Here is a 27,850-nt window from a genome sequence, read left to right as displayed (position 1 = left end):
GCTCCCGCCGTTTACTCGCATTTGTTTGCAGGCTACCCTTGCCACCGCTAATATGGCGCCGCCGCTGACGTATCGCAGCAGCTGACAAAACGGCCAATGTGCGGTGCGCTTGCCCGTCACACCACCGTCACGTGACCGTTGGCATTTTACCAGTGCAGTGACGCGATAGTGAACTCTACTCTATCCAATCGGATGAACCGCGTGTCGGATTGAGAAATACGAGGAAAGGAGTCAACACTGAAAGCAGGTACTCCTCTTGAGATATCAAACAGCACGCTTCGGATACATGGCGGGAGAGACATTTAGATCGGTAAGATCCTTTGGGTTAATTTGACTACGCTGCTCGTGTGCTGAATTTGTCTGATCAGTGAATAATTGGACATTCGTCCTTGTCCACTCTGCCAATGCAGGGCTGATTCTGAATCAGTGCAGAGGAAGCATAACTAGAAGATTTCTAAACGCATGCCATGTATTTGAACAAACATAAGGTTTAACTCATAAGTCTTTTGCTGGATTTAGGTTTGGAGCAGTTTTGGGACTGTACAACTATGTTTCACTTTCATTTAACCTTAGACTTTAACCAACAGTTAACCATGTGTCATAGCCAAAATATACCAGCATAGGTAAGTAACAGTTATTGTTTCTACTTCAACTATACTAAATTAATATGCAATCTAACACAAACAGTATGCAAAGTAAAGTCGTTTTAATGAGAAACCTAAAATAGTAAATTACAACTATATTAGAAATAATAGCAAAGTTTACAATATTTGTTCTGCTGCAAAGGGTATATACTGTGTAAATAAATACTGTAAATGACAACTATAGTATATGAGTTAGCAGTGCTGTAACCACTATAGACAGATTCCTCATCCTAAATCACTGTAAACCCGAACAGTACAATATACTCATTTAAAATCAGTGAACTGAACTCAAAACTGTGAAAAAGTTTATTAAAGTTTTAAGTGTTTTCAACAAGTTCACCATTTTAAGTTCCACAAACTCAAATAAAACGAGTCAAAGAACGCAACAATTCATTCAAGTCATTTCAATACCACAGCCTTACTGTAACAAACACTACAAATAATTACAAAATGTTGGTTGTGGACTTGTGGTGATGAGTTCAATTTGCCAGGCAAGCTAAGAAAGAGTCTGGCACTGCAAATTTACTTATTTTTAAAGTTAAATAAACAAGATTGGTTGAGTAGGTTCCAGCATGCTTTGCATGAGTCCGCAATATGAGAGCATTTTTTGAAATTAAGTGAAATTTTATGTGGTTTTCGGTAAAGAGAAAGATTCAATAGTGTTAAACATTAATTTATGTTGGAGATTTAGAAGAGTTTGCTATTTTTTAGTTTTGTGCTTGGTTCACTGAAAAATGGAAATTCTGTCATCATTTACTCACCCAAAAGGTTTTTCTTCATGCTGCTGAACACAAATAAAGATATTTTGGGAAAAAAACTGATCTCAGGCACCATTCACTTCCATAGTATTTATTTTTTCTACTGTAGAAGTCAGTGGTGCCCCAGATCTGCTTGGTAACTGTTACGACTCCCTAGTCTAGGGGTGGATGAGAGCGTAACAAAACGTATGGTGTGGAGAGAGAGGAAACCGGCACTAGGTCTCAAGGCATTTGTAATTTAAACACACACACAGTTTTAACGGTTTAGCAAGCCCACTTGCAATTTTTTTATTATTTCTTTTTTCTTTTGTTGTAGAAAAGTATGTGGGCAGCACACAAAAAGTCTGGGGAGGGGGAAGCCCAAAAAAACAAACAAAAGAAGTTCTTACTGGGTATTAGTTCTACCTCTCCTAAAAACAAAAAGTACGGGAGAAAAGAAATGACAGTTTTCTTCCCTGACTCCCTCTCTAAACAAAAACAAGAGAAAAAGTCTTACAAAACAAAATGTGGCATCCCCTCCTTATTCACAAAGGTTAAAGAAGAAACTTAACATAGGTAAACAAAGTTATTTAGTAGCGTGAATTAACAGGTCTATAGAAATTAATTTGGCATTGAAAACTATGGCCACACAGGTCTAGTAACACACTAAGCAGTTCTATGCTTAACTTAAGTGAATCATTTAACCCGAAAAGGGAACACACACAGAGTTAAATCTCACACAACCCTACGGATAATAAAAGCCACTTTAGCGTTGAGACCTCAGCTGAGCCAAACACGGACAACTCCAACTTTCCTCTCCCCCGCACACACAGGTCTGGGGAATCATCATGGCTTAAATGCTCTCCTTAATTAGGTGAGACTACGATCAGGTGGCACTGCAGGACCTGCAAGGCAGACAGTAGGAGGAGCAAAGCGACACTAACAAAGATAAACATAGAGACAAAGAAATTATAAATTATAAACTCTATAAAAAAAAACATCAGATACACTTACAAAAATTCTATATACGTCCCAATTGACGTAACACCCCCACCGATAAGTTTTTTTTATATATATCCACTTAAAGGCAACAAAATTCACTTTTCAGCACCCTCGGTTCGGGACAGCGCATCAGCGACAACATTTTCCGAACCTTTTAAATGTTGTATGTCCACGTTGTATTCTTGGATGATTAATGCCCACCGCATTAACCGCTGGTTTGAATTTGACATTTGAGCCAAAAAAATTAAGGGGTTGTGGTCAGTGTATACAAGGAGAGGGGTTGCACTGCCTCCTACATATACATCAAAATGCTGTAATGCTAACAAAAGAGCAAGGGCTTCCTTCTCAATAGTGCTATAGTTTCTCTGACAGGTTGAGAACTTTTTGGAAAAATATGCAACGGGATGATCGATTTGATACTGGTCTTCCTGTAACAAAACGGCCCCCACTCCCGTAGCGCTAGCATCAACCTGTAGTTTGAAAGGGTTTTCAAAATTAGGGGCAGAGAGAACGGGAGCATTGCACAGAAGATCTTTAACTGCCTCAAAAGCCAGTGAGCATTCGCCACTCCACGTAAATTTTCTGGTAGTACTTAGAAGGTCAGTGAGTGGTGAAACTATTACAGAAAAATTTCGGCAAAACGCTCGATAATAGCCCGCCATACCGAGAAAACGGCGTAACTCGCGTTTGTTAGTAGGCTGCGGGAATTGCAGGATTGCTTCAACCTTTGCTGACACGGGTTTCACACACCCTCGGCCAACCCGCTTTCCCAAATAAGTCACCACCGCTTTGCCGAATTCACACTTTGCCAAGTTCAGCGTGAGAGATGCTGCCTCCAACCTCCTAAAGACAACACTAAGCGTCTCTATGTGATGTTCCCAGGTGTGGGAGTAAATCACTACATCATCAATGTATATTTCACAATTTGTGACCCCGGTCAGAACCCTTTTCATAAGACGCTGGAAGGTCGCGGGGGCGTTTCGCATGCCGAAAGCCAGGACTTTATATTGTAGAAAATGGTCTGGTGTCACAAACGCAGAAATTTCAGAAGCGCGAGGGGTGAGAGGCACTTGCCAATATCCCTTCAGAAGGTCTAGTTTAGTTACAAAATTGGCGGAGCCCACCCGGTCCACACAGTCTTCCATGCGTGGCAAGGGAAACGAATCGGCTTTGGTTATTTTATTCACCTTACGGTAATCAGTGCAAAATCGGAAAGATGCGTCTGGCTTAGGGACAAGAAGGCAAGGTGAACTCCACGGACTGTAGCTTGGCATGGCAAGATCCTCACGTAACATGTACTCCACTTCGTCGCGCATTATCTGACGTTTCTTGGGATTAACCCTATACGCGTGCTGTTTAATTGGTGGAGAATCACCCACATCAATATCATGAGTTAACACAGATGTTCTACCTAGGGAATCTGAAAAAACTGAAGGGTTATTACCTATACATTGTATCAACTCTTTACGCTGGCATACAGTCAGGTGGGAGAGGGTGTTTGGTAAATCCTTGAAAATTGTAGAGTTTTTACCTTTTTCACCTGAGCTAGAAGGCATTTGATCATTTAAACCATCCTCACCAGGACAGTAAGAGACAGGGGAGGCGGGGACAACAACTGGGGCAGCTTTCGAAACACTGTCACTGCTTTTATCTCTCGGGACCAAGTATGGCTTTATCATATTTACATGACATACCCGTTTTCGTCTTTTGCGGTCCGGTGTAGCAATTACATAATCCGTATCGCTCAACTTCCGCTCAATCTGATACGGTCCTGCAAATTTCGCACTCAACACTGAACCGGGAACCGGCAAAAGAACGAGAACATAGTCACCAGGGGTAAACGTACGATGAACACTTTTTTCATCAAAGCGTATCTTCATTTTCATCTGGGCGTCACTTAAATGTTTCTTTGCCATGTCCCAGGCATGGTGGAGACGTTCCCGAAAAGAACTCACATATTCAGTTACCAACATAGGTGCACGGTTAACGGCTACCAGCTGCTCGCTCAGTAACTTTAATGGACCGCGAATCGTGTGCCCAAACACAAGGTCAGCCGGACTAAACCCGGTGGACTCTTGAACTGCTTCTCGTGTCGAGAACAAGAGAAAAGGGAGACCCTCATCCCACTCCTTTCCCGTATCAAGGCAGTACGCACGTATCATGTTTTTTAAAGTCTGATGATATCGTTCAAGCGCGCCCTGTGATTCAGGGTGGTACGCGCTCGACATACGATGGGACACCCCTAAAGCTGCTAAGGTTTGTGCAAACGTCTTTGATGTAAAGTTCGACCCTTGGTCGGTTTGGATCTCTTTTGGTAGCCCAAATGTAGTGCAGAATTTTAGGAGCGCTTTCACTACCACCGGAGACTTAATCGTGCGTAGCGGAATTGCCTCGGGAAATCTCGTTGCAGTACACATTATAGTTAGGACATACTGGAAACCAGTTTTGGTTTTGGGCAGCGGCCCCACACAGTCCAAAATCAATCTCTCAAACGGTTCACCCATCACGGGCACGGGGTGCAAGGGAGCAACTGGTACCTTTTGATTTGGTTTGCCGACTTTCTGGCATACATCACAAGTTTTACAATATTCTGTAACAGAGGTTTTGCAACCCGGCCAAAAAAAGTACCTTGTTATACGCCTGAAAGTTTTATTAATTCCTAAATGGCCAGCGAACGCATTTTCATGTGCAAGACGTAGTACCTGAGAGCGATATGCAATAGGCAGGACTAGCTGACGAACCTCACTCACCCCAGTATCATCATTAGCCGGTTTCCATTTACGCATCAATATGCCATCATCGCAAAAGTAGGCTATTCTTACATCAGGCACCTGTCTGCTATCAATCGCTGCTTCAAAGCAAGAATTAAGGGTAGGGTCAGTTTTCTGTGCTGCGATTAATTGATCCTTACCAACATAAAGCTGTTCAGATCCGGTCACAGTTTTATCAAGAGACGGAACAATCTCAGGCTTAACCATTAACTCGCAAGTGATTGGCTCAGTGGAACTCTGCATAAACGTATCCGCAAGGTCAACGACGTCTGTTAACTTCTTCGCCTGCGCCCGTGTCACAGCGCACGCAGGGAACATTTTTGAAGACTGTGACAGATTGGACACATCATTAACATTATCCTTACTGACCACAATAGGTCTAGGAAAAACTTTTCCCCCGGCTAGGTCATTACCGAGTATTAGACCGACACCTTCGATTGGTAATAGTGAACGCACCCCCAGACGCACAACTCCATTCACAAGATCAGATTTTAAATGTACCTTATGGAGAGGAACACTTTCACACCCCATCTCAATACCACGAACTAAAACATCTGCACCGGTGTACGAGTTCTGAGAGAATGGCAACAACTCTTGGAGGATAAAGGATTGCGCTGATCCAGTATCACGTAAAATTACGACGGGTTGATGTTCAATGTCAGTTAAGGAGACAGAACCAGAAAAAAGAAAGGGTTGCAAGGATTTATCCTCCACCTCAGACATTGACTGTACTAGTGCAACTTTCTTAAATTTACCCTCTGCGTTTTTCTTATTCCATGCTTGACAGTCGGCAATTAAATGACCTGGTTCACGACAATAAAAACACACGCGTTGAATTTTACCACCCGGAGCAGACTGGTCATCTGTACGAGCGTTCATTTTGGGCATACGAGAGAACACACGCGTTAAATCTCGTGTCGCAGGATTTTTGTTAGGGGTATTTGGTGGTCGAATGGAGGGAAAAATGCTTCTGTGTGTCAGAACAAATTCATCCGCCCCTATTGCAGCATCCAGTAACGAAGTTACTTTTTGTTCGTTCAGATGCACGACTACTGCTTCAGGTAGACAGCTTTTAAGGTCTTCCAGCAAGACTAGCTCTTGTAACTGTTCAAATGTAGTAGTTTTACTGGAGGAACACCACTTTTCAAACAGTACCCTCTTCTCTCGTGCAAATTCTACATGAGTCTGTTTCGGTGTTTTCGCATGTCTCCGCCACTTTTGACGGTACGCTTCGGGGACTAGCTCATAAGCTCGAAGAACCGCAGTTTTGACAGTTTCATATTCGAGACTTTGTTCAATTGGTAACGACGCACAAACTTCTTGGGCCTTACCCGTCAAACTACATTGCAATAGCAATGCCCACATATCGGTCGGCCACTTAAGTTTAGAAGCGATGCGTTCAAAAGCTACAAAATAGGCGTCTACCTCCGACTCTCGGAAAGGAGGTACGAGTTTGATAAACTTGCCCACATCAAAAACAGCGTGACGATCTCCCGCTGGGGTGACAGGTATAGGAACAGGTTTCCCGTACTTCTCAGCCTCCAGTTCTAAAGTGCGAAGTTTGATCTCCCGGTCGGTTTCCGCCTGAAAAAGTCGAAGTTTCAAATGCAAATTTTCATTCTCTTTTTCTTTAAGCTGGATATCCAATTCTTTTAAACGAACTCCTAATATTGGTTCAGAAGTTTCACTCCCAGTTCCTACAAGAGAACCTTCAGGTTCCTCTGTATCTGCCTGCGGCCCTTCACTTACTTCCCCGGGTAGTATGCCAGCTTTAACTAGTTGTTCAAAAAGAGACTCCTTAATTACCTGCTTTTTTGCTTCCTTTGTTACCGTTAGATTATAAAAATCTGCAATTACAAGCAAGTCTTTTTTCCTACACTTCTGAAAAACCTCAATAGTAGGAGAAAGGGTAAACGCCACTAAGTCAAACTCCATCACGACCTCTCCCTCCTACCACAAGTGCGAAAACAATGAAAACAGACAACAAGAGAGAAGAGAGACTGTACTCACCGTATCGAATAAAAAAAATTGACGCCGGACGGACGAGTCCCCACTTGTTACGACTCCCTAGTCTAGGGGTGGATGAGAGCGTAACAAAACGTATGGTGTGGAGAGAGAGGAAACCGGCACTAGGTCTCAAGGCATTTGTAATTTAAACACACACACAGTTTTAACGGTTTAGCAAGCCCACTTGCAATTTTTTTATTATTTCTTTTTTCTTTTGTTGTAGAAAAGTATGTGGGCAGCACACAAAAAGTCTGGGGAGGGGGAAGCCCAAAAAAACAAACAAAAGAAGTTCTTACTGGGTATTAGTTCTACCTCTCCTAAAAACAAAAAGTACGGGAGAAAAGAAATGACAGTTTTCTTCCCTGACTCCCTCTCTAAACAAAAACAAGAGAAAAAGTCTTACAAAACAAAATGTGGCATCCCCTCCTTATTCACAAAGGTTAAAGAAGAAACTTAACATAGGTAAACAAAGTTATTTAGTAGCGTGAATTAACAGGTCTATAGAAATTAATTTGGCATTGAAAACTATGGCCACACAGGTCTAGTAACACACTAAGCAGTTCTATGCTTAACTTAAGTGAATCATTTAACCCGAAAAGGGAACACACACAGAGTTAAATCTCACACAACCCTACGGATAATAAAAGCCACTTTAGCGTTGAGACCTCAGCTGAGCCAAACACGGACAACTCCAACTTTCCTCTCCCCCGCACACACAGGTCTGGGGAATCATCATGGCTTAAATGCTCTCCTTAATTAGGTGAGACTACGATCAGGTGGCACTGCAGGACCTGCAAGGCAGACAGTAGGAGGAGCAAAGCGACACTAACAAAGATAAACATAGAGACAAAGAAATTATAAATTATAAACTCTATAAAAAAAAACATCAGATACACTTACAAAAATTCTATATACGTCCCAATTGACGTAACACCCCCACCGATAAGTTTTTTTTATATATATCCACTTAAAGGCAACAAAATTCACTTTTCAGCACCCTCGGTTCGGGACAGCGCATCAGCGACAACATTTTCCGAACCTTTTAAATGTTGTATGTCCACGTTGTATTCTTGGATGATTAATGCCCACCGCATTAACCGCTGGTTTGAATTTGACATTTGAGCCAAAAAAATTAAGGGGTTGTGGTCAGTGTATACAAGGAGAGGGGTTGCACTGCCTCCTACATATACATCAAAATGCTGTAATGCTAACAAAAGAGCAAGGGCTTCCTTCTCAATAGTGCTATAGTTTCTCTGACAGGTTGAGAACTTTTTGGAAAAATATGCAACGGGATGATCGATTTGATACTGGTCTTCCTGTAACAAAACGGCCCCCACTCCCGTAGCGCTAGCATCAACCTGTAGTTTGAAAGGGTTTTCAAAATTAGGGGCAGAGAGAACGGGAGCATTGCACAGAAGATCTTTAACTGCCTCAAAAGCCAGTGAGCATTCGCCACTCCACGTAAATTTTCTGGTAGTACTTAGAAGGTCAGTGAGTGGTGAAACTATTACAGAAAAATTTCGGCAAAACGCTCGATAATAGCCCGCCATACCGAGAAAACGGCGTAACTCGCGTTTGTTAGTAGGCTGCGGGAATTGCAGGATTGCTTCAACCTTTGCTGACACGGGTTTCACACACCCTCGGCCAACCCGCTTTCCCAAATAAGTCACCACCGCTTTGCCGAATTCACACTTTGCCAAGTTCAGCGTGAGAGATGCTGCCTCCAACCTCCTAAAGACAACACTAAGCGTCTCTATGTGATGTTCCCAGGTGTGGGAGTAAATCACTACATCATCAATGTATATTTCACAATTTGTGACCCCGGTCAGAACCCTTTTCATAAGACGCTGGAAGGTCGCGGGGGCGTTTCGCATGCCGAAAGCCAGGACTTTATATTGTAGAAAATGGTCTGGTGTCACAAACGCAGAAATTTCAGAAGCGCGAGGGGTGAGAGGCACTTGCCAATATCCCTTCAGAAGGTCTAGTTTAGTTACAAAATTGGCGGAGCCCACCCGGTCCACACAGTCTTCCATGCGTGGCAAGGGAAACGAATCGGCTTTGGTTATTTTATTCACCTTACGGTAATCAGTGCAAAATCGGAAAGATGCGTCTGGCTTAGGGACAAGAAGGCAAGGTGAACTCCACGGACTGTAGCTTGGCATGGCAAGATCCTCACGTAACATGTACTCCACTTCGTCGCGCATTATCTGACGTTTCTTGGGATTAACCCTATACGCGTGCTGTTTAATTGGTGGAGAATCACCCACATCAATATCATGAGTTAACACAGATGTTCTACCTAGGGAATCTGAAAAAACTGAAGGGTTATTACCTATACATTGTATCAACTCTTTACGCTGGCATACAGTCAGGTGGGAGAGGGTGTTTGGTAAATCCTTGAAAATTGTAGAGTTTTTACCTTTTTCACCTGAGCTAGAAGGCATTTGATCATTTAAACCATCCTCACCAGGACAGTAAGAGACAGGGGAGGCGGGGACAACAACTGGGGCAGCTTTCGAAACACTGTCACTGCTTTTATCTCTCGGGACCAAGTATGGCTTTATCATATTTACATGACATACCCGTTTTCGTCTTTTGCGGTCCGGTGTAGCAATTACATAATCCGTATCGCTCAACTTCCGCTCAATCTGATACGGTCCTGCAAATTTCGCACTCAACACTGAACCGGGAACCGGCAAAAGAACGAGAACATAGTCACCAGGGGTAAACGTACGATGAACACTTTTTTCATCAAAGCGTATCTTCATTTTCATCTGGGCGTCACTTAAATGTTTCTTTGCCATGTCCCAGGCATGGTGGAGACGTTCCCGAAAAGAACTCACATATTCAGTTACCAACATAGGTGCACGGTTAACGGCTACCAGCTGCTCGCTCAGTAACTTTAATGGACCGCGAATCGTGTGCCCAAACACAAGGTCAGCCGGACTAAACCCGGTGGACTCTTGAACTGCTTCTCGTGTCGAGAACAAGAGAAAAGGGAGACCCTCATCCCACTCCTTTCCCGTATCAAGGCAGTACGCACGTATCATGTTTTTTAAAGTCTGATGATATCGTTCAAGCGCGCCCTGTGATTCAGGGTGGTACGCGCTCGACATACGATGGGACACCCCTAAAGCTGCTAAGGTTTGTGCAAACGTCTTTGATGTAAAGTTCGACCCTTGGTCGGTTTGGATCTCTTTTGGTAGCCCAAATGTAGTGCAGAATTTTAGGAGCGCTTTCACTACCACCGGAGACTTAATCGTGCGTAGCGGAATTGCCTCGGGAAATCTCGTTGCAGTACACATTATAGTTAGGACATACTGGAAACCAGTTTTGGTTTTGGGCAGCGGCCCCACACAGTCCAAAATCAATCTCTCAAACGGTTCACCCATCACGGGCACGGGGTGCAAGGGAGCAACTGGTACCTTTTGATTTGGTTTGCCGACTTTCTGGCATACATCACAAGTTTTACAATATTCTGTAACAGAGGTTTTGCAACCCGGCCAAAAAAAGTACCTTGTTATACGCCTGAAAGTTTTATTAATTCCTAAATGGCCAGCGAACGCATTTTCATGTGCAAGACGTAGTACCTGAGAGCGATATGCAATAGGCAGGACTAGCTGACGAACCTCACTCACCCCAGTATCATCATTAGCCGGTTTCCATTTACGCATCAATATGCCATCATCGCAAAAGTAGGCTATTCTTACATCAGGCACCTGTCTGCTATCAATCGCTGCTTCAAAGCAAGAATTAAGGGTAGGGTCAGTTTTCTGTGCTGCGATTAATTGATCCTTACCAACATAAAGCTGTTCAGATCCGGTCACAGTTTTATCAAGAGACGGAACAATCTCAGGCTTAACCATTAACTCGCAAGTGATTGGCTCAGTGGAACTCTGCATAAACGTATCCGCAAGGTCAACGACGTCTGTTAACTTCTTCGCCTGCGCCCGTGTCACAGCGCACGCAGGGAACATTTTTGAAGACTGTGACAGATTGGACACATCATTAACATTATCCTTACTGACCACAATAGGTCTAGGAAAAACTTTTCCCCCGGCTAGGTCATTACCGAGTATTAGACCGACACCTTCGATTGGTAATAGTGAACGCACCCCCAGACGCACAACTCCATTCACAAGATCAGATTTTAAATGTACCTTATGGAGAGGAACACTTTCACACCCCATCTCAATACCACGAACTAAAACATCTGCACCGGTGTACGAGTTCTGAGAGAATGGCAACAACTCTTGGAGGATAAAGGATTGCGCTGATCCAGTATCACGTAAAATTACGACGGGTTGATGTTCAATGTCAGTTAAGGAGACAGAACCAGAAAAAAGAAAGGGTTGCAAGGATTTATCCTCCACCTCAGACATTGACTGTACTAGTGCAACTTTCTTAAATTTACCCTCTGCGTTTTTCTTATTCCATGCTTGACAGTCGGCAATTAAATGACCTGGTTCACGACAATAAAAACACACGCGTTGAATTTTACCACCCGGAGCAGACTGGTCATCTGTACGAGCGTTCATTTTGGGCATACGAGAGAACACACGCGTTAAATCTCGTGTCGCAGGATTTTTGTTAGGGGTATTTGGTGGTCGAATGGAGGGAAAAATGCTTCTGTGTGTCAGAACAAATTCATCCGCCCCTATTGCAGCATCCAGTAACGAAGTTACTTTTTGTTCGTTCAGATGCACGACTACTGCTTCAGGTAGACAGCTTTTAAGGTCTTCCAGCAAGACTAGCTCTTGTAACTGTTCAAATGTAGTAGTTTTACTGGAGGAACACCACTTTTCAAACAGTACCCTCTTCTCTCGTGCAAATTCTACATGAGTCTGTTTCGGTGTTTTCGCATGTCTCCGCCACTTTTGACGGTACGCTTCGGGGACTAGCTCATAAGCTCGAAGAACCGCAGTTTTGACAGTTTCATATTCGAGACTTTGTTCAATTGGTAACGACGCACAAACTTCTTGGGCCTTACCCGTCAAACTACATTGCAATAGCAATGCCCACATATCGGTCGGCCACTTAAGTTTAGAAGCGATGCGTTCAAAAGCTACAAAATAGGCGTCTACCTCCGACTCTCGGAAAGGAGGTACGAGTTTGATAAACTTGCCCACATCAAAAACAGCGTGACGATCTCCCGCTGGGGTGACAGGTATAGGAACAGGTTTCCCGTACTTCTCAGCCTCCAGTTCTAAAGTGCGAAGTTTGATCTCCCGGTCGGTTTCCGCCTGAAAAAGTCGAAGTTTCAAATGCAAATTTTCATTCTCTTTTTCTTTAAGCTGGATATCCAATTCTTTTAAACGAACTCCTAATATTGGTTCAGAAGTTTCACTCCCAGTTCCTACAAGAGAACCTTCAGGTTCCTCTGTATCTGCCTGCGGCCCTTCACTTACTTCCCCGGGTAGTATGCCAGCTTTAACTAGTTGTTCAAAAAGAGACTCCTTAATTACCTGCTTTTTTGCTTCCTTTGTTACCGTTAGATTATAAAAATCTGCAATTACAAGCAAGTCTTTTTTCCTACACTTCTGAAAAACCTCAATAGTAGGAGAAAGGGTAAACGCCACTAAGTCAAACTCCATCACGACCTCTCCCTCCTACCACAAGTGCGAAAACAATGAAAACAGACAACAAGAGAGAAGAGAGACTGTACTCACCGTATCGAATAAAAAAAATTGACGCCGGACGGACGAGTCCCCACTTGTTACGACTCCCTAGTCTAGGGGTGGATGAGAGCGTAACAAAACGTATGGTGTGGAGAGAGAGGAAACCGGCACTAGGTCTCAAGGCATTTGTAATTTAAACACACACACAGTTTTAACGGTTTAGCAAGCCCACTTGCAATTTTTTTATTATTTCTTTTTTCTTTTGTTGTAGAAAAGTATGTGGGCAGCACACAAAAAGTCTGGGGAGGGGGAAGCCCAAAAAAACAAACAAAAGAAGTTCTTACTGGGTATTAGTTCTACCTCTCCTAAAAACAAAAAGTACGGGAGAAAAGAAATGACAGTTTTCTTCCCTGACTCCCTCTCTAAACAAAAACAAGAGAAAAAGTCTTACAAAACAAAATGTGGCATCCCCTCCTTATTCACAAAGGTTAAAGAAGAAACTTAACATAGGTAAACAAAGTTATTTAGTAGCGTGAATTAACAGGTCTATAGAAATTAATTTGGCATTGAAAACTATGGCCACACAGGTCTAGTAACACACTAAGCAGTTCTATGCTTAACTTAAGTGAATCATTTAACCCGAAAAGGGAACACACACAGAGTTAAATCTCACACAACCCTACGGATAATAAAAGCCACTTTAGCGTTGAGACCTCAGCTGAGCCAAACACGGACAACTCCAACTTTCCTCTCCCCCGCACACACAGGTCTGGGGAATCATCATGGCTTAAATGCTCTCCTTAATTAGGTGAGACTACGATCAGGTGGCACTGCAGGACCTGCAAGGCAGACAGTAGGAGGAGCAAAGCAACACTAACAAAGATAAACATAGAGACAAAGAAATTATAAATTATAAATTATAAACTCTATAAAAAAAAACATCAGATACACTTACAAAAATTCTATATACGTCCCAATTGACGTAACAGTAACAAACATTCTTAAAAATATCTTCATTAAGGGCAGTGGTTCTTGAACTGTTTGACGTTCGACCGCCGGTGAAGAAAGCATTCTTTTGAACCCCTCCCCCCATAACATTTTTTTAAACAAAATAATCTCAAACTTTAATTTAAATTAAACTTTTTTTAATTATATAATGTGATAATACAATAAATGTATTTCATAAAATGTCATAAAAGTTTGGCCCCATGACTTACAGGTCCCCCATGTGGTTGAAAAGCGCAACAGTGCCTGGTATCAGACACTCTTCTGCAGGCAGGGGGAGGGGCGGGGCTGTGTGCTCTACCGTCCACCGCCACTTTCAGAGTGTGCTTGTAGCAGCTAGGAGGCTGCTCAGGTTGCAGCAACAGTACAATTTGTCCAGTTAAAGGAACCGTATGTAAGAAATGTATATCAATTAATCATAAAATGACCCTGATATGTCACTAGACATTAAGAAATCATTTTCATTTCAAATACTAATATCACTGACAACAGTGGTCTGGCCATTATATTGTCATTTAAAAAGTGGAGTTGCAGCCCTCAACTGATGTTTATGTTGTCATGTTGTGTATTGGCCACCACTTGTGTGGTTGCAGTACCAGTTTTAGCCACAAATTTTGTGATTGCAATACCAGTTTTGGCCACAATCCTACATACTGTTCCTTTAAAAGTTGTTCTATCACTGAAATAATTTTAGAGACATTATTTTAAGGTAAAAAAACTACATAGTGTTGCTTTAAGGGTTTTGGCAAATTACAATTACATATCACATTTATTTTGGGGAAGTGATTTGTTGTGTGAAGTGTATTTACAGAACAAAGGTCTTTGTGTATGTCATTGGCACCTGAGCTATTCCTGGATTGTACAATGGAAAGTCAATGTTTTTAATGAATGAAGAGACCTTTAAACTGGAGCTTTGTCCCTGACCTAGCTCCACAAATCAACCAGTCGGAGTAAAGACAATTTGTTCCCTGCTTCTATAAACATTCCCTCCTTTTTCACAAGTTTTCTACATAACCTTGATGGGAAACCCTTTCATCCATCTTGTGTTGTTTTAAAACATATCTCGCAGATGAGGTGTAATGTTTACAGTAAAGGTTTACCTTTCATTTCAACAGACCTGGCTATGGGTGTCTTTTTAACATTATTTAAATAAACATTTTTCAAAAGCATGGCTTGGTCTATAAAATTCACAGGACAATTTTTTTCAGGTCTAGTGAGTAGGCTTTACTACAGAGGACCTAATTTACATGCACAGACATCACATTGTGGTTCCTGGGTGTCCCCCTGATAACAGCCCTGTTAAATATTTGACCACTTTTTAAATTCCTGAATTATTTTTCTTCTGCTTCAGATAAGGTTGTGTCGTCGTCATTTGGCTCTGTTACAGAGATGTCCTCAGACCATAGGTCTTCAAGTACCTCACAAGTCCTTCAGTTCACACAGGTGAAATAACATGCCTAGAGTGTAAAAACAAGACAGTGGTCCTGTTATTCCTCAGAATCTTTTCAAGAGCATCTTTATATAGATTCATATTTCCTTCCTCTAGAGTTGTAAAGAGTCACAGACTCTTTAGGAAGTTACTGTTTGGCATCTCGGTTGGCGTGCCATTCGTAGTCGGGTTCGGATATGTGGCCTCCCAGCCCAGAGAAAGGAGGAAGATGAGGATACTAGCAGAGGGAGTCGGGCGCTTCTGCAGGTAAAGCGCATGGTCATTGTCACATAAACAAGATAGAAATACTGTATGCCTAAAATATTAACTGCAAGACTGAATTACTGTAAACTGTATTGTGCACTGATATATCGGCCTATAATCGGTATCGGCAGATCAGAACATTATCAGATTGTTCATAAACTGCTGATGATCAGGCAATCAAAAGTGACAGAAAACACATCAGAACTCATATGGGCGGTTTCCCGGACAGGGCTTTTCCTAGTCCCAGACTAAAATGCAAGTTTGAACTGTTTTAATCTTAAAACACCTTGTCCTGACTAATTTTAATAAATCAGTAATTTTTTTGTAAGGTATGTTTGTTAAACTTCTTAAAGTTAAAGATAAATAAGGCCTAGTCCTGGATTTACCTAAATCCTGTCCGGGAAACCGCCCCATACTGTGTTGTTATTTTGAATTGGTTGACAATTAGTGATAGACAAATGGATATATTGCAGTGGCCGATATATTTGATGAAATTTTAATTGTCGGCATGGATCGATAAATCTTTTTGTTCTTTAAATTTGTTGTTTGTAATGAAAAGCCAAAGTGTGACAAACCAATCACCCCTACCCCAAAATAATCTAGACCTTCTTTTGATAGACCCGCCCCACACATACGCAACCCAGGCAACGATGTCGGTTAGTAGACACGCATGTTACTGCTGATTGGCTACAAGTGTGTTTTGGTACTCTGCCCGACTCCCTTTTCCAAAGTGGTTTTCGAAAATCATACACCCCGCCATTAAAGTCAAAATCACTGTGATATGTTACAAAAAAATGCATTAATATTTTGCATAACAATATAATAAATGTTTGTACTTGACACCTTATGAGGCAGTTTTCCGGACAGGGATTAGTTTAAGATAGGACTAGGCCTTAGTTTAATTAAGCAATATGACTAGTTTTATCAAACATGCCTTACTAAAAACATTACTTGTGTGCATTTTGAGGTAAAACAAAGAGCACTGATATATTTGAAGATATGTCAGTGCAAGCTGTTTTCAGTTTGGACAGCTCTTACATTTTTTTTATAGTCTGGGACTAGTCTAATCCCTGTCCGGGAAACTGCGCCTACATGTTGTTCTTCTGCAACCGGTTTTGTAAATAGTCCCATTGGCATTATAAGACATAAATTCTTCTGGTATGCAGAAAAACAACTTCAAGCTATCAGAAATCTTCATTTTAATTCTTCTTTCACATCAGATCGCTCTATGTCGGGCTTAAGATATCAGCCGACTACTGGTGGACATCTAACATTGCTCTGCGTGGTATGGATGAGGTAGGTTTCACAGCCTTCTTATAATGTTTATTTATGGGTATCAGATATATGCTGGATTGGAATAAAACGTTTTCAGAATCAAAATGTTTTCCATGTTTAGACGCACAGCCAATAAGCACAATGCACTGCAAAAACATTACATTTAATGCATGAACATATACATTGCAGTAGAGAGTATATGCATGCACACACACACTAACCATCCCAAACACTTTGTTCAATGGTATTTCTGTCCTTTTGCCAGAGCAGTCCAGATTATTCAGAGGTTATGTCCGCCTGTCATCAGAGAGCAGCCAATAGCATGGTAGAAGGGGCAATTCAGAACGGAGGCTTGTATATTAAGCTGGGACAGGGCCTGTGTGCATTTAACCATCTTCTACCTCCAGAATACATTAGTACCCTTCGTGTGTTAGAGGATAAAGCTCTCAACAGACGATACAAAGAGGTAAGAAGACATACATATAAAAGATATTAACAGAAAGCATTGTTTTTTGCAATGGACGCATTGTTCCAACAGTGGATGTGATTTAATCCTCAACGCTGTACTTAATACAAAACACAAATGATTGATTAAAATGAATTAAATCTAATTAAAATGCATATAAAATACATCTTTCATGTGGTTCTTCTAGGTAGATGCTTTATTTCAAGAGGACTTCAACACAACTCCAGAAAACTTGTTTAGGAAGTTTGACCATGAGCCTATGGCTGCTGCCAGCTTGGCCCAGGTTCACAAGGCAGAACTGCATGATGGGACACCTGTGGCTGTAAAGGTATGTTATGTGCATTGAACATGAATGAATTTACACAAACGTGCAATAAAAATAATTACCTGGAATTCGATGATTAATGTTGGGCTGATGTTTTGTGCAGGTGCAATATATTGATCTCAGGGATCGTTTTGATGGTGACATCAAGACTTTGGAGATTCTGTTGGACATAGTGAAGTTCATGCACCCTAGCTTTGGTTTCCGCTGGGTATTACAGGTTGGTGCATCAGTTACGGTTTATTGAAATGTTTTATTATCACACAATGAATTATAGACGGTTTTAGCAGTAAAAACATAAACAAGCGGCTGTCGTGGTCCGCACGTAACTTCCGGTAAACTCCGCTAAATATAAATAACAACAAAGTAGTTTATTTATATAACAAGCAAAAAATCAACACACAGATTACCTAGGAAACCAAAACATTTGTTATTTTCGACGAGGCATTTATTCAAGAGATCAGTTTAGCAACTAGTCAGACCATTAAAAAAACAAAACCGGAAGTAAAGTTCGGATCCAGACGTGTATCGTGACAGCGCACGTGCGTCCGATGAAACCGTCTATAATGTAAAAGTTATGATAACATATTCATCATAATAATGTAAATAGATGAATTATGTATTAAGGCCGGGCTTAAAATGTAACAACCAATTTTATAAAATGATAATGTGGTAGTTCCTGCTCTGTCTCAGTACAATAATCACAGGTTTTTTTTTCTAAAGTAGTTTTCACACAACGTCGAAGCAGTTCTACAGAAATGATTACTCTGAATAAAAAAATGAGGTGTCATAAAAAAAAAGAGGGCCTAACACTGATCCCTGCGGGACTAATAGTTTATATGCTTTGTTTTTGATATGATCTCTGTTTACACAAATGAATAGAGATCAAATAGGTAGCACCAAACAATAAGAATGCCTGCCCACAAATCCCAATGTTATTTTCAAGGAGAATGTTGTGTGCTGTGATGTCCGTACAGAGCAAAATTAAACGTAGTTGTGAGAATGCTCTAATATTTTTGATCTGAATAGATTTGAGACTAATTTGAACTAATTCACCAGGATCAAGCTGAGGTTTGATTACTGTTAGCTTAAGAGGACCTTGACCTAGAAAAGGTTCAATGCCTCTTCTGTACACAATATAAATACTGCATATCACAGCAGCTGTTCCCAACTGTAGCACCAGTTGTTCTTACTGTTTGATATTGTTAGACACAACATTATATACGCTCACCCATCTCATTTCTTATGTCTCCCTTCATCCTCATAGGATTTAAAGGGAACATTAGCCCAAGAGCTGGACTTTGAGAATGAGGGCAAGAATTCTGAACGCTGCGCAGAAGAGCTGAAAAACTTCAAATTTATAGTTGTGCCTAAAGTATTCTGGGATTTCACCAGCAAGGTGAGAACCTTCATGTTTTGTTTCCTTAAGCCTTGCATACATACAAGAAATGGACATAAACTGTCATTGTTTTTTTTTTTTTTTTGTATAGAGAGTTCTCACAGCAGAGTTCTGTGAAGGATGTAAAATCAACAATGTCGAGGAAATTGAACGTCAGGGACTGGGTCTGAAAGATGTGAGTTTAATATTGTGGTTATTATTAAGTTATATCAAGCCCATTGTCTGTTGATAATGATGACAGCAGCATGTTTTGGCTGTTTTTCAGACGGCTGATAAGCTCATCCGCACATTTGCAGAACAGATCTTTTACACCGGCTTTATTCATGCTGACCCACATCCTGGAAATGGTAAGATTACAGTCATGTATACCTGTGTTTATGGTAATACGGTCTGCCTCCGTGGGTAGAAATGAACAAATGCTGGTAGTTTTGTTCTTTATTTTCCTTTTACGGATATAAAAATTAGACATAGAAGTTTTAAGTCGCACAGGTATATAGCAATTGCCAACAATACATTGCATGGGTCAAAATTATCGATTTTTGTTTTCTTTTATGACAAAAATCATATTGATATTATGTTAAGATTATGTTCCATTAATATATTTAAATATCCTACAGTAAATATATCAAAAAATATTTTTTTTCAATATTTAGATTTCTTTGCAGCCTTAGATTCCAGATTTTCAAATAGTTGTATCTCGGACAAATATTATCTTATCCTAACAAACCATACATCAACGGAAAGCTTATTTAGTCAGTTTAGTCCGTTAGCTGATGTGTAAATCTCAACATAAAAAGAATCACCCTTATGTTTGTTTGTGGTTCAGGGTCACATATGGTTAAATGGCAAGAAAACGTATGTGAACCTTTTGGAATTTCATATTTTTTGAATAAATTTGTCATAAAATGTGATCTGATTTTCATCTAAGTCAAGGGTATTGACGAACATAATGTGTCTAAAAATAATTACACAAAAAAATTCTGATCTTTCATGTCTTCATTGACAACCAAAAAACCTCATAGTGCTTGTGGATAAAGTATGTGAACCCTTGAGCTAATTGGAGTCAGGTTTTAGCCACTGATCTATATAAATGACTGGATTGCGCATGACGTCACATCTGTGAAGCCACCGCGCCGCCATGTTGGTATACCCAAACATTCTATTAAATCAATGGACGTTATCAGATTTTAATGATAAAACATCACTTTACTAGTCTCTGTTTTTATATCTAAAGTTACCCTGTACATTATTACAACGCAAAGCATGTACATAATTATTTACTGACATTGTACATTTTGCTTTTTAAACAGTTATTATACATTCATCTTTATTACAGTATCAGATCAGCAGACAGACCGCAGCATATTTAGTATTAATGACAAACGTGCTTATTCTGAAATCTGAATAAATAAACATGCTTTGTACCGTATGTGCACGCAATAATTTGCTGGTTTTGTAATTATGTCATCTTTACATGTTACCCAAACTTATTTAGAGAAATAACGCTGACCGTCACAGTGTAGCTGAATGCCATTTACAGAATGCAGCAGACACACTCACCTTAACGTTTTTTATAAATCCATTATCCTGCCCGATTGAAACATAAACATTGCAAATAACACCAATATTAACTATTATTTTACGTACACATATCCAAAAAATTAACCTTGTGCGACTGATACGCTGTAAAGCGGGTGAAATTAGATCATGTTTTTGAATGGAAGTCAATTACGCCCTCTGCCGGTTGGGTATACCAAGATGGCGGCTCGAACTCTGCACTGACTTCACCTCACGCTGTTACGTTAAGCGTTCTATGCGCAATCCAGTCATTTATATAGATCAGTGGTTTTAGCACACCTGGAGTCTTGTTAAGATAATACGTTTGTATGTGTGGAGTTAATATGGAGATAATACGTTTGTAGTTTGCTCTGCACAAGAAAAACACGCTTATGTGAGCCATGCCTCGCCAAAAAGAGCTTTCAGAAGAGCTACGATCAAGAATTGTTGCTTAACATAAAGCTGGAAAGGGTTACAAAGTTATTTCAAAGATTCAACAGTCTACAATTAAGGCAAACAATCTACAAATGGAGATGCTTTGGGACAACAAAGACTTATCAATGAGGTAAAGACACAACCCCAAATGACAGCCAAAGATTTGAAGGCATCATTGGAACTTGCAAAAGAACAAAAGAGAAGGATCCGCACACCAAAAAGCTCCCTTTCACATATTTTATTGGAGTGACGTTTCGGGTCTCTACAACCCTTCCTCAGTCTTTTTGGTGTGCGGATCCTTCTCTTTTGTTACTTATTTATTGATTTGATCCTGCACCAGCATTGAATTTGGATTACTAAAAGGAACATTGCTGCATGCCTAAAGTTTGCAGAAGAGCACATTGGCACTCCACAGCAGTATTGGTAAAATGTTTTGTGGACTGATGAAACTAAGATTGAATCTGGAAAAGACACACAGCGCTACATCTGGCATAGAAAGGGCACGGCATCATCATGAAAACATCATCCCGACTGTAAAGTATGGTGGAGGAAACATCATGATCTGGGCCAGCTTTGCTGCATCAGGCCTGCTTGCGATCATTGAGGCGAAGATGAATTCCCAAGTATATCAGACAATTCTTCAGGATAAGGTGAGAATGTCTGTATGTCAGCTGAAACTGTGTAGAAGGTGGGTGATGCAACAGGACAACGACACAAAACACATAAGCAAGTCCACAACAGAATGGCTTCAGAAAAACAAAATCCACCTTTTGGACTGGCCAAGTCAGAGCCCAGACCTCAACCCAATAGAGATGCTCTGGATTGACTTGAAGAGGGCCATACACATGAGACATCCAAAGAATATGACATGTCTGCCAGGAAGAATGACTGAAATTCCTCCTCAACAATGTAAAGAGGCTACAGGAAGCGCCTGGTTGAGGTTATTGCTGGTCAACCAGTTATTCATTCTAAGGGTTCACTTACTTTTCCACTGCAATTTTCAGTGTTGATTGAGTGTGTTCAATAAAAACATGAACGATCAGATTTTTTGTGTGATTATTTTTAGACACTTTATGTTTCTCAATACCCTTGACTTGATGCAAAAACGTATTCAGAAAACCATGAAATTCCAACTTTTACTTGCAGCTGTATATATGATCTATATGTTCTTATCCATGAATGGTGCCTGTTTCAGTGCTGGTAAGAAAAGGTGCAGATAAAAAAGCAGAGTTGGTTCTGTTGGATCATGGACTGTATGAACACCTCAGTAAAAGGTAAGGTAATTCATGTCTAAATAAAGGTCAAAATCACTGCACATGAGACAGAAGTACAGTAGGTAACAGAAAACTCTCTATCAGTGACAGAGTGGCTCTGTGTCATCTGTGGAGATCAATCATCCTGCGTGATGAAGCCGGTATGAAGAGATATGCAAATGAGCTCGGGGTCAAAGGTAAAGTAGCTTTTACAATCTACCTTTAACCTAGATGTGGGTGACTTACTTTCTTCAGCTGAACACAACTAAAGAATTTTATAAAAAATATGCCATCCAAATATGTGGCCCTGGATCACAATAGCCAACAATACGTTGTATGGGTATGGTTCAAAATTATCATTTTTTTTCTTTTATGCCAAAAATCATTAGGATATTAAGTAAAGATCATGTTCCATGAAGATATTATGTAAAATAAAATTTAATTTATGCCAAAAAACATTAGGATATTAAGTAAAGATCATGTTCCATGAAGATATTATGTAAAATTTTCTATCGTAAATATATATAGAAAATATATATTTATCATTAGTAATATATGAAGTGTTTTCTATACCAAGAAAGTGACAAGATGATCCCCTGGGGTCAATGTGTTAGCACGAGAGAAGCTAGATGCTGTCGTGAGAACAAGCGATCGTCTCCCGAGTGCCTCTCGCGTAAATTATTAGATGTTGTTGGCTTACGTTTCGTTTTTGTTTGTTTCTTGATCATGAAGTACAAAGTAGATGAGGAAAACGAGGACTTTGTGTACTCAACGCACCACCATTGTTTGTTTACATTGCGTGAATGGTGCGGTGTAATTTGTGGAGCGGATTTATTGCGTTCTGTAGAAAAGGAGGAGTGGCGTTTATTGCGTTTTGGGAAAAAAAAGAGAAAAGATGACAGAATAACATGGCGGATATTGGATTTTGCGTAAAATTAAGAATTTACTTTAAAATACTGACCTGATATAATACTGATTTTGGCTGTAACTCATTTTTTTCAAAAATGGCGTTTATTGCGTTTTGGAACCAAACTCTTCATATGTTGTTTAAGACTTCATTTGGACCACTTAAAAGGCGATTTTCTTAATATTTCGATTTTTGTTTAAATAGTTGCATCTCAGCCAAATATTGTCCTATCCTATAAGCACATACATCAATGGAAAGTTTATGTACTTAACTTTCAGATAATGTATCCCAATTTTACCATTAAATAGGTTTTGTGCTCGAAGGTGACACGTATTTCCTCATAATCAGAAAAAATGAGACCCAAATTATTATCCAAAAAGCACGTTCAGTATCCATAATCATTAACCCGTTAACTGGCGCTGTCCCTTGAGCACGACATCGAAGTTTACTTCAATATTCTTCATGTAAATGTTAATCTATCACAACAAACTTTATATTGTTGGAAAGGTCTAAGAATGTAGTTTTCATTTTTCAAAACCTTTTAGCAGTAATAATAATTCAGTAACTGTAATTTATTCATTTGTGACAAGAGTAGGCAGTAAACCTCACAGGAAGCCAACACAAACCTCAGTTTTTTATAATTGTATGCATTAAAAATAATACTATGTTGCATTTTTTATTTATTAGAAATAAATGTAAACTGCTATAAAAAATATTTTCACCTCCAGACGCTTCCGTAAAAAACGTTAAAGTGTCTTTAAAGGAGCATTTCACCTGAAGAAACATTAATCTTTATTGAAAGTGCGTCATATTTGTAGTTGAAATGTAACATACTTTTTGAATTTGGTGCTTATTTGACCGAGAAAAGGGGTGTTTGTAGTCTCACCCCCTCAACAAAGATATTGGACTTCCTTCTTTCAATGATGCAATATGATGATTTTTACATCATTGAAAGAAGGAAGTGCAACACTGAAATCTGTATTTCTCCTGTCTCAGCGGCAACTGAGGAAATGATGCACGACCATTCAAAAACATAACTGGGGTTCTAACTATACAAAGATTAATGCAAATGGGTGAAGTGTCCCTTTAAAACAAGACCAAAATAAGGACTTCTAGACCAAAAAAATGCCAAAGTTATATTAATTTGAAGGTGTACATCACCCCCCCCCCATTCAAAAAGGGCGGTACCAGTTAAAGGGTTAAAACAAACCTTTATGACTCCACTGAAATCATGACCCACGACTCGCAAGTACATGTATGTAAACATTTTAAGACGCGTCTTAAAGTACCGCATCTCATGGTGAAACACTATAATCAGTAAACAGTCAAATTTTGTCTTTGTGCGCATAGAAAAAAAGTTACATTAAATGCTTATTTGCCAGTAAAATAATCTTTGTGCAATAATGTCAGTTTATTTATACCATCATATGTCTCTTTGAACGCATCCCAGAATACTTCTTGTTCTGCGAGATGCTCCTGCAGCGGCCAATCAACATGTGGAATCTGGGCCTGGGTAACATCATGACTCGAGAGGAGACGACCTACATGCGTGACATGGCTAAGAATCGCTTTGATGAAATCATGAAGGTGTTAAAGTCTATGCCGCGGCCCATGCTGCTGGTGTTCAGAAACATTAACACGGTCCGCTGTATCAACATCACTCTGGGAGCTCCAGTTGATCGATACTTTGTCATGGCCAAATGGTAAGAGACTGCAAACTCTTAATGTTTTACTGACAGTTTTATCAGCACAGTTTTTTACTATGTTGTAGAGAACCAAATATCTTGATAAAATATTGATATTTTGCTATTGACACAATCATGCAAGCCACACTTAAAGTTGTTCTGCTTCCACGAGCAGCTTAAATATTATTTTTCTGTAATGCCGCACAGCATTTCCATCTCGTGGCTTTTATATCACATATTATAGTGTTTAGTGATTTGAATTCATACTAGTTGTGGTTATTTGTTTTAGTGCTGTTAGAGGATGGGGCCGTATACAAGCGGATCACACCAGGTTTCTGCAGGGATTCTCTGTCTTCCACCATGTCTGGTCCTTCTGGGAAAGCATGAAGTTTGAATTTGCTTTAAGGTGATGACTCAAAATCAGCTTTAACATAAAGATATCAAGGTTATATTTTCACACAATGTCCCTTATATTATTAATGACTTCAGCTGGGTTTTCACATCAATGCATTGTAGTTGAATCTCATCCTTTGCTCCTCCAGGTCAGAGATGGCGCTAATGAGCATCAGTCGCGCTCTGCTTCAGCTGCTGTCTTACTGTGGTATCATCACGCTGGACCAGGATGTGTATCAGTATTTGAAATGAAGCTTCATTGACCACATACCTCATCATGACACTGCTTCAGTGTCCCTAAAGCCTTTAAAAAAAGCCCTGTGAAACACATTTCATGCTGCTTTACACGCACACACACTCAAGCTTACGGCTCTCAGGAATCTCTTTCTTTGTGCTTGTACAGTTTTATTTGGATATAAGCGCTGACCTGGTTGTAAAGTACTTTTGAAGGATGGCTGAATTTCCTTAAAGTGGTTTTATTTATTTCATAAAAGTACACACATTCCAGCATTTATGAGATTTGTTCAATATGACAGTGTTTTATGTTCAGGTTAAATTTAAAAAATCTGAGAATATACTTTTAACTAATGCAGAGTTCAGACAGCACGATTTTCAAAGTAGTCGGGTCACGGCTCTTTTCACACTGCGTGACTATCTGGGGTAGCATTCAGTCACTACTGTTTTCACACTGCACAACGGATCGGCGACAGGTGGTTTCACACGGCATGACTTTACCATAGGAAGAATCGCCGACAACTTTGTCCCGGTCCGCAAACTACGTCTCGCAGCCAAACGCACGCGAGAAGTGACAAGGAAACAACGCAAGAGCGGAGTTCTCACGTGACACTGCGGATTATTATTAAAAATGGTAGCCTGCAAGAAGCTTGCCATACAAACTGCATTTGTAGCGAAAAGAAAAAGAAAAGAAGCCCTTTTCTTAACCAAATCCATGCTTGCTGATATTATGGGCTGTAACTTCATAACTCCTCCCTGAACTCCCAGCTGTCCTGTATATTGCCCTCTCATTGGTTGTAGGTCATCGCCAATGTTATTTTCAGTCAAAACACATTTCACATGGCAGGATTTTGAATCGCAGACAGGTCCAGATATTTAGCATGCCAAATATCTCACGGGTGTCGGCGACTCTCTCAGATCGCATTTTTGATAATCCACACTGGGTGATTGTTGTCACTCACGTGCACGAGTATGGATTTGCCCTCGTTTTCGGGGCATTTGTGGGCGATTTCTCAAAGACTGTCGGCGAGTCAAAATCAGGGCTAAAATCGTGCAGTCTGAACTCGGCATAAGATTAAAATAGTGGTGGTTTCCTGGACAGGAATTAGCTTAAATCAGGACTAGGCCTTAGTTTAATTAGGAAATATAACTAGTTTGAACAAACATACTTTACTAAAAACATTACTTCTCTGCACTGTTTCAGGTAAAACAAAGGGCACTGATGTATTTTAAGATATGTCAGTGCAAGTTGTTTTCAGTTTGGACAGCTCCTCCATTTATTTTAGTCTAATCCCTGTCCGAGAAACCGCCCCATAGTATTTTAAGTGGAAAGTTGAAAATTCGTAGCTTAACAACGCAAAGGTGCCGTTTCCCGGACAGGGTTTAGATTAATCCAGGATTAGGCCTTATATAGTTATATTGTGACATTTAAGTAGTTTTTACAAACATACCTTACAAAAAACAATACTGGTGTGCATCATGTGACAAAGCAACGGCACCGATATATGTTAAGATGTGTCAGTGCAAGACGTTTTTCAAATGAAGGCAGCTCAAACATGCATTTTAGTTTGGGACTAAGATAAGACCTGTTCAGGAAACTGCTCCCAAGGATTTTTGCTGGTTATTCAAACCTATGATTTAACTAAATCCTTCACATTAATCTCTTGCATCAATAATAAAGCTGCTGGTTTAATAATGGGATTATTAAACCATTTTTCATAACCTTATCTGTTATATTACTGTGATTTTGCAGTATAGTACTTTATTCTTACCATTTCATTGTGGTATCTTTGACACTTGACTGCTGAAAATGCTATGATACTTTATACTTGTAAAGGCTATTTGATAAAATCATGGCTGAAAGATGTAGCGAAATTACCAGGATATTGCAAGTATGCATATTGCAATACACTGTGATGTATTATCATTTTAATAATCAAAAGTTATACCTAGTCAGTTTTAGGTCAATGCAGATAGACTGATGCTTTGTTTTCCCGGAGAGAATGTGAAGTATGCATGTTGTTATATGTGACCCTGAAACCAGTCATAAGGGATTTATATCATCAGAAAGCTGAATAATATGGTTTCCATTGATGTATGATTTGTTAGGATAGGACAATATTTGGTCAATATACAACTATTTGAAAATCTGAGGGTGCAAATATTGAGAAAATCACCTTTTAAAAGTTGTCCAAATTAAGTCCTTAGCCACTGAATCCACTTACAAAAATAAAATTTTGATACATTTATGGTAGGAAACTCACAAAATATCTTCATGGGACATGAGCTTAATATCCTAATGATTTTTGGCATAATAATAAACTTTGACCAATGTTTTTATGGCTATTGCTACAAATATACCTATGTGACTTTTTATTGTTATTAAAATTGATTTTACAAACTTAAATGCATCCTATTATATTAAATGCATGATCCTTTGACTTTTG

General features: G+C 40.0%; 1 protein-coding gene across 3 annotated transcripts; it reads left to right on the top strand.

The window, feature by feature from the left end:
* The first annotated feature begins 163 nt into the window (after positions 1-163).
* On the top strand, positions 164-27,842 carry adck5 (aarF domain containing kinase 5). Of its 3 annotated transcripts, XM_065293317.2 has the most exons (15): positions 164-310; positions 15,136-15,227; positions 15,331-15,480; positions 16,698-16,773; positions 17,018-17,218; positions 17,406-17,546; positions 17,647-17,760; positions 18,808-18,939; positions 19,031-19,114; positions 19,205-19,286; positions 22,127-22,205; positions 22,290-22,381; positions 24,542-24,794; positions 25,066-25,182; positions 25,319-27,842. In XM_065293317.2, exons 1-15 carry the CDS (start codon positions 287-289, stop codon positions 25,419-25,421), a joined length of 1,740 nt encoding a protein of 579 aa, XP_065149389.1. In that variant the 5' UTR covers positions 164-286; the 3' UTR covers positions 25,422-27,842. The 3 variants fall into 3 exon arrangements, with proteins under 3 accessions (XP_065149389.1, XP_065149398.1, XP_065149406.1); XM_065293326.2 differs by lacking the exons at positions 22,127-22,205; positions 22,290-22,381; XM_065293334.1 differs by lacking the exons at positions 164-310; positions 15,136-15,227 and having other exon boundaries at positions 15,340-15,480; positions 17,023-17,218.
* The last annotated feature ends 8 nt before the right edge of the window (positions 27,843-27,850 follow it).

This window comes from Paramisgurnus dabryanus, chromosome 19 (genome assembly GCF_030506205.2).
Source record: "Paramisgurnus dabryanus chromosome 19, PD_genome_1.1, whole genome shotgun sequence".
Classification (NCBI taxonomy): domain Eukaryota; kingdom Metazoa; phylum Chordata; class Actinopteri; order Cypriniformes; family Cobitidae; genus Paramisgurnus; species Paramisgurnus dabryanus.
Note: the sequence above shows the minus strand (reverse complement) of the source record. Positions and strands in the feature narration are given on the sequence as shown.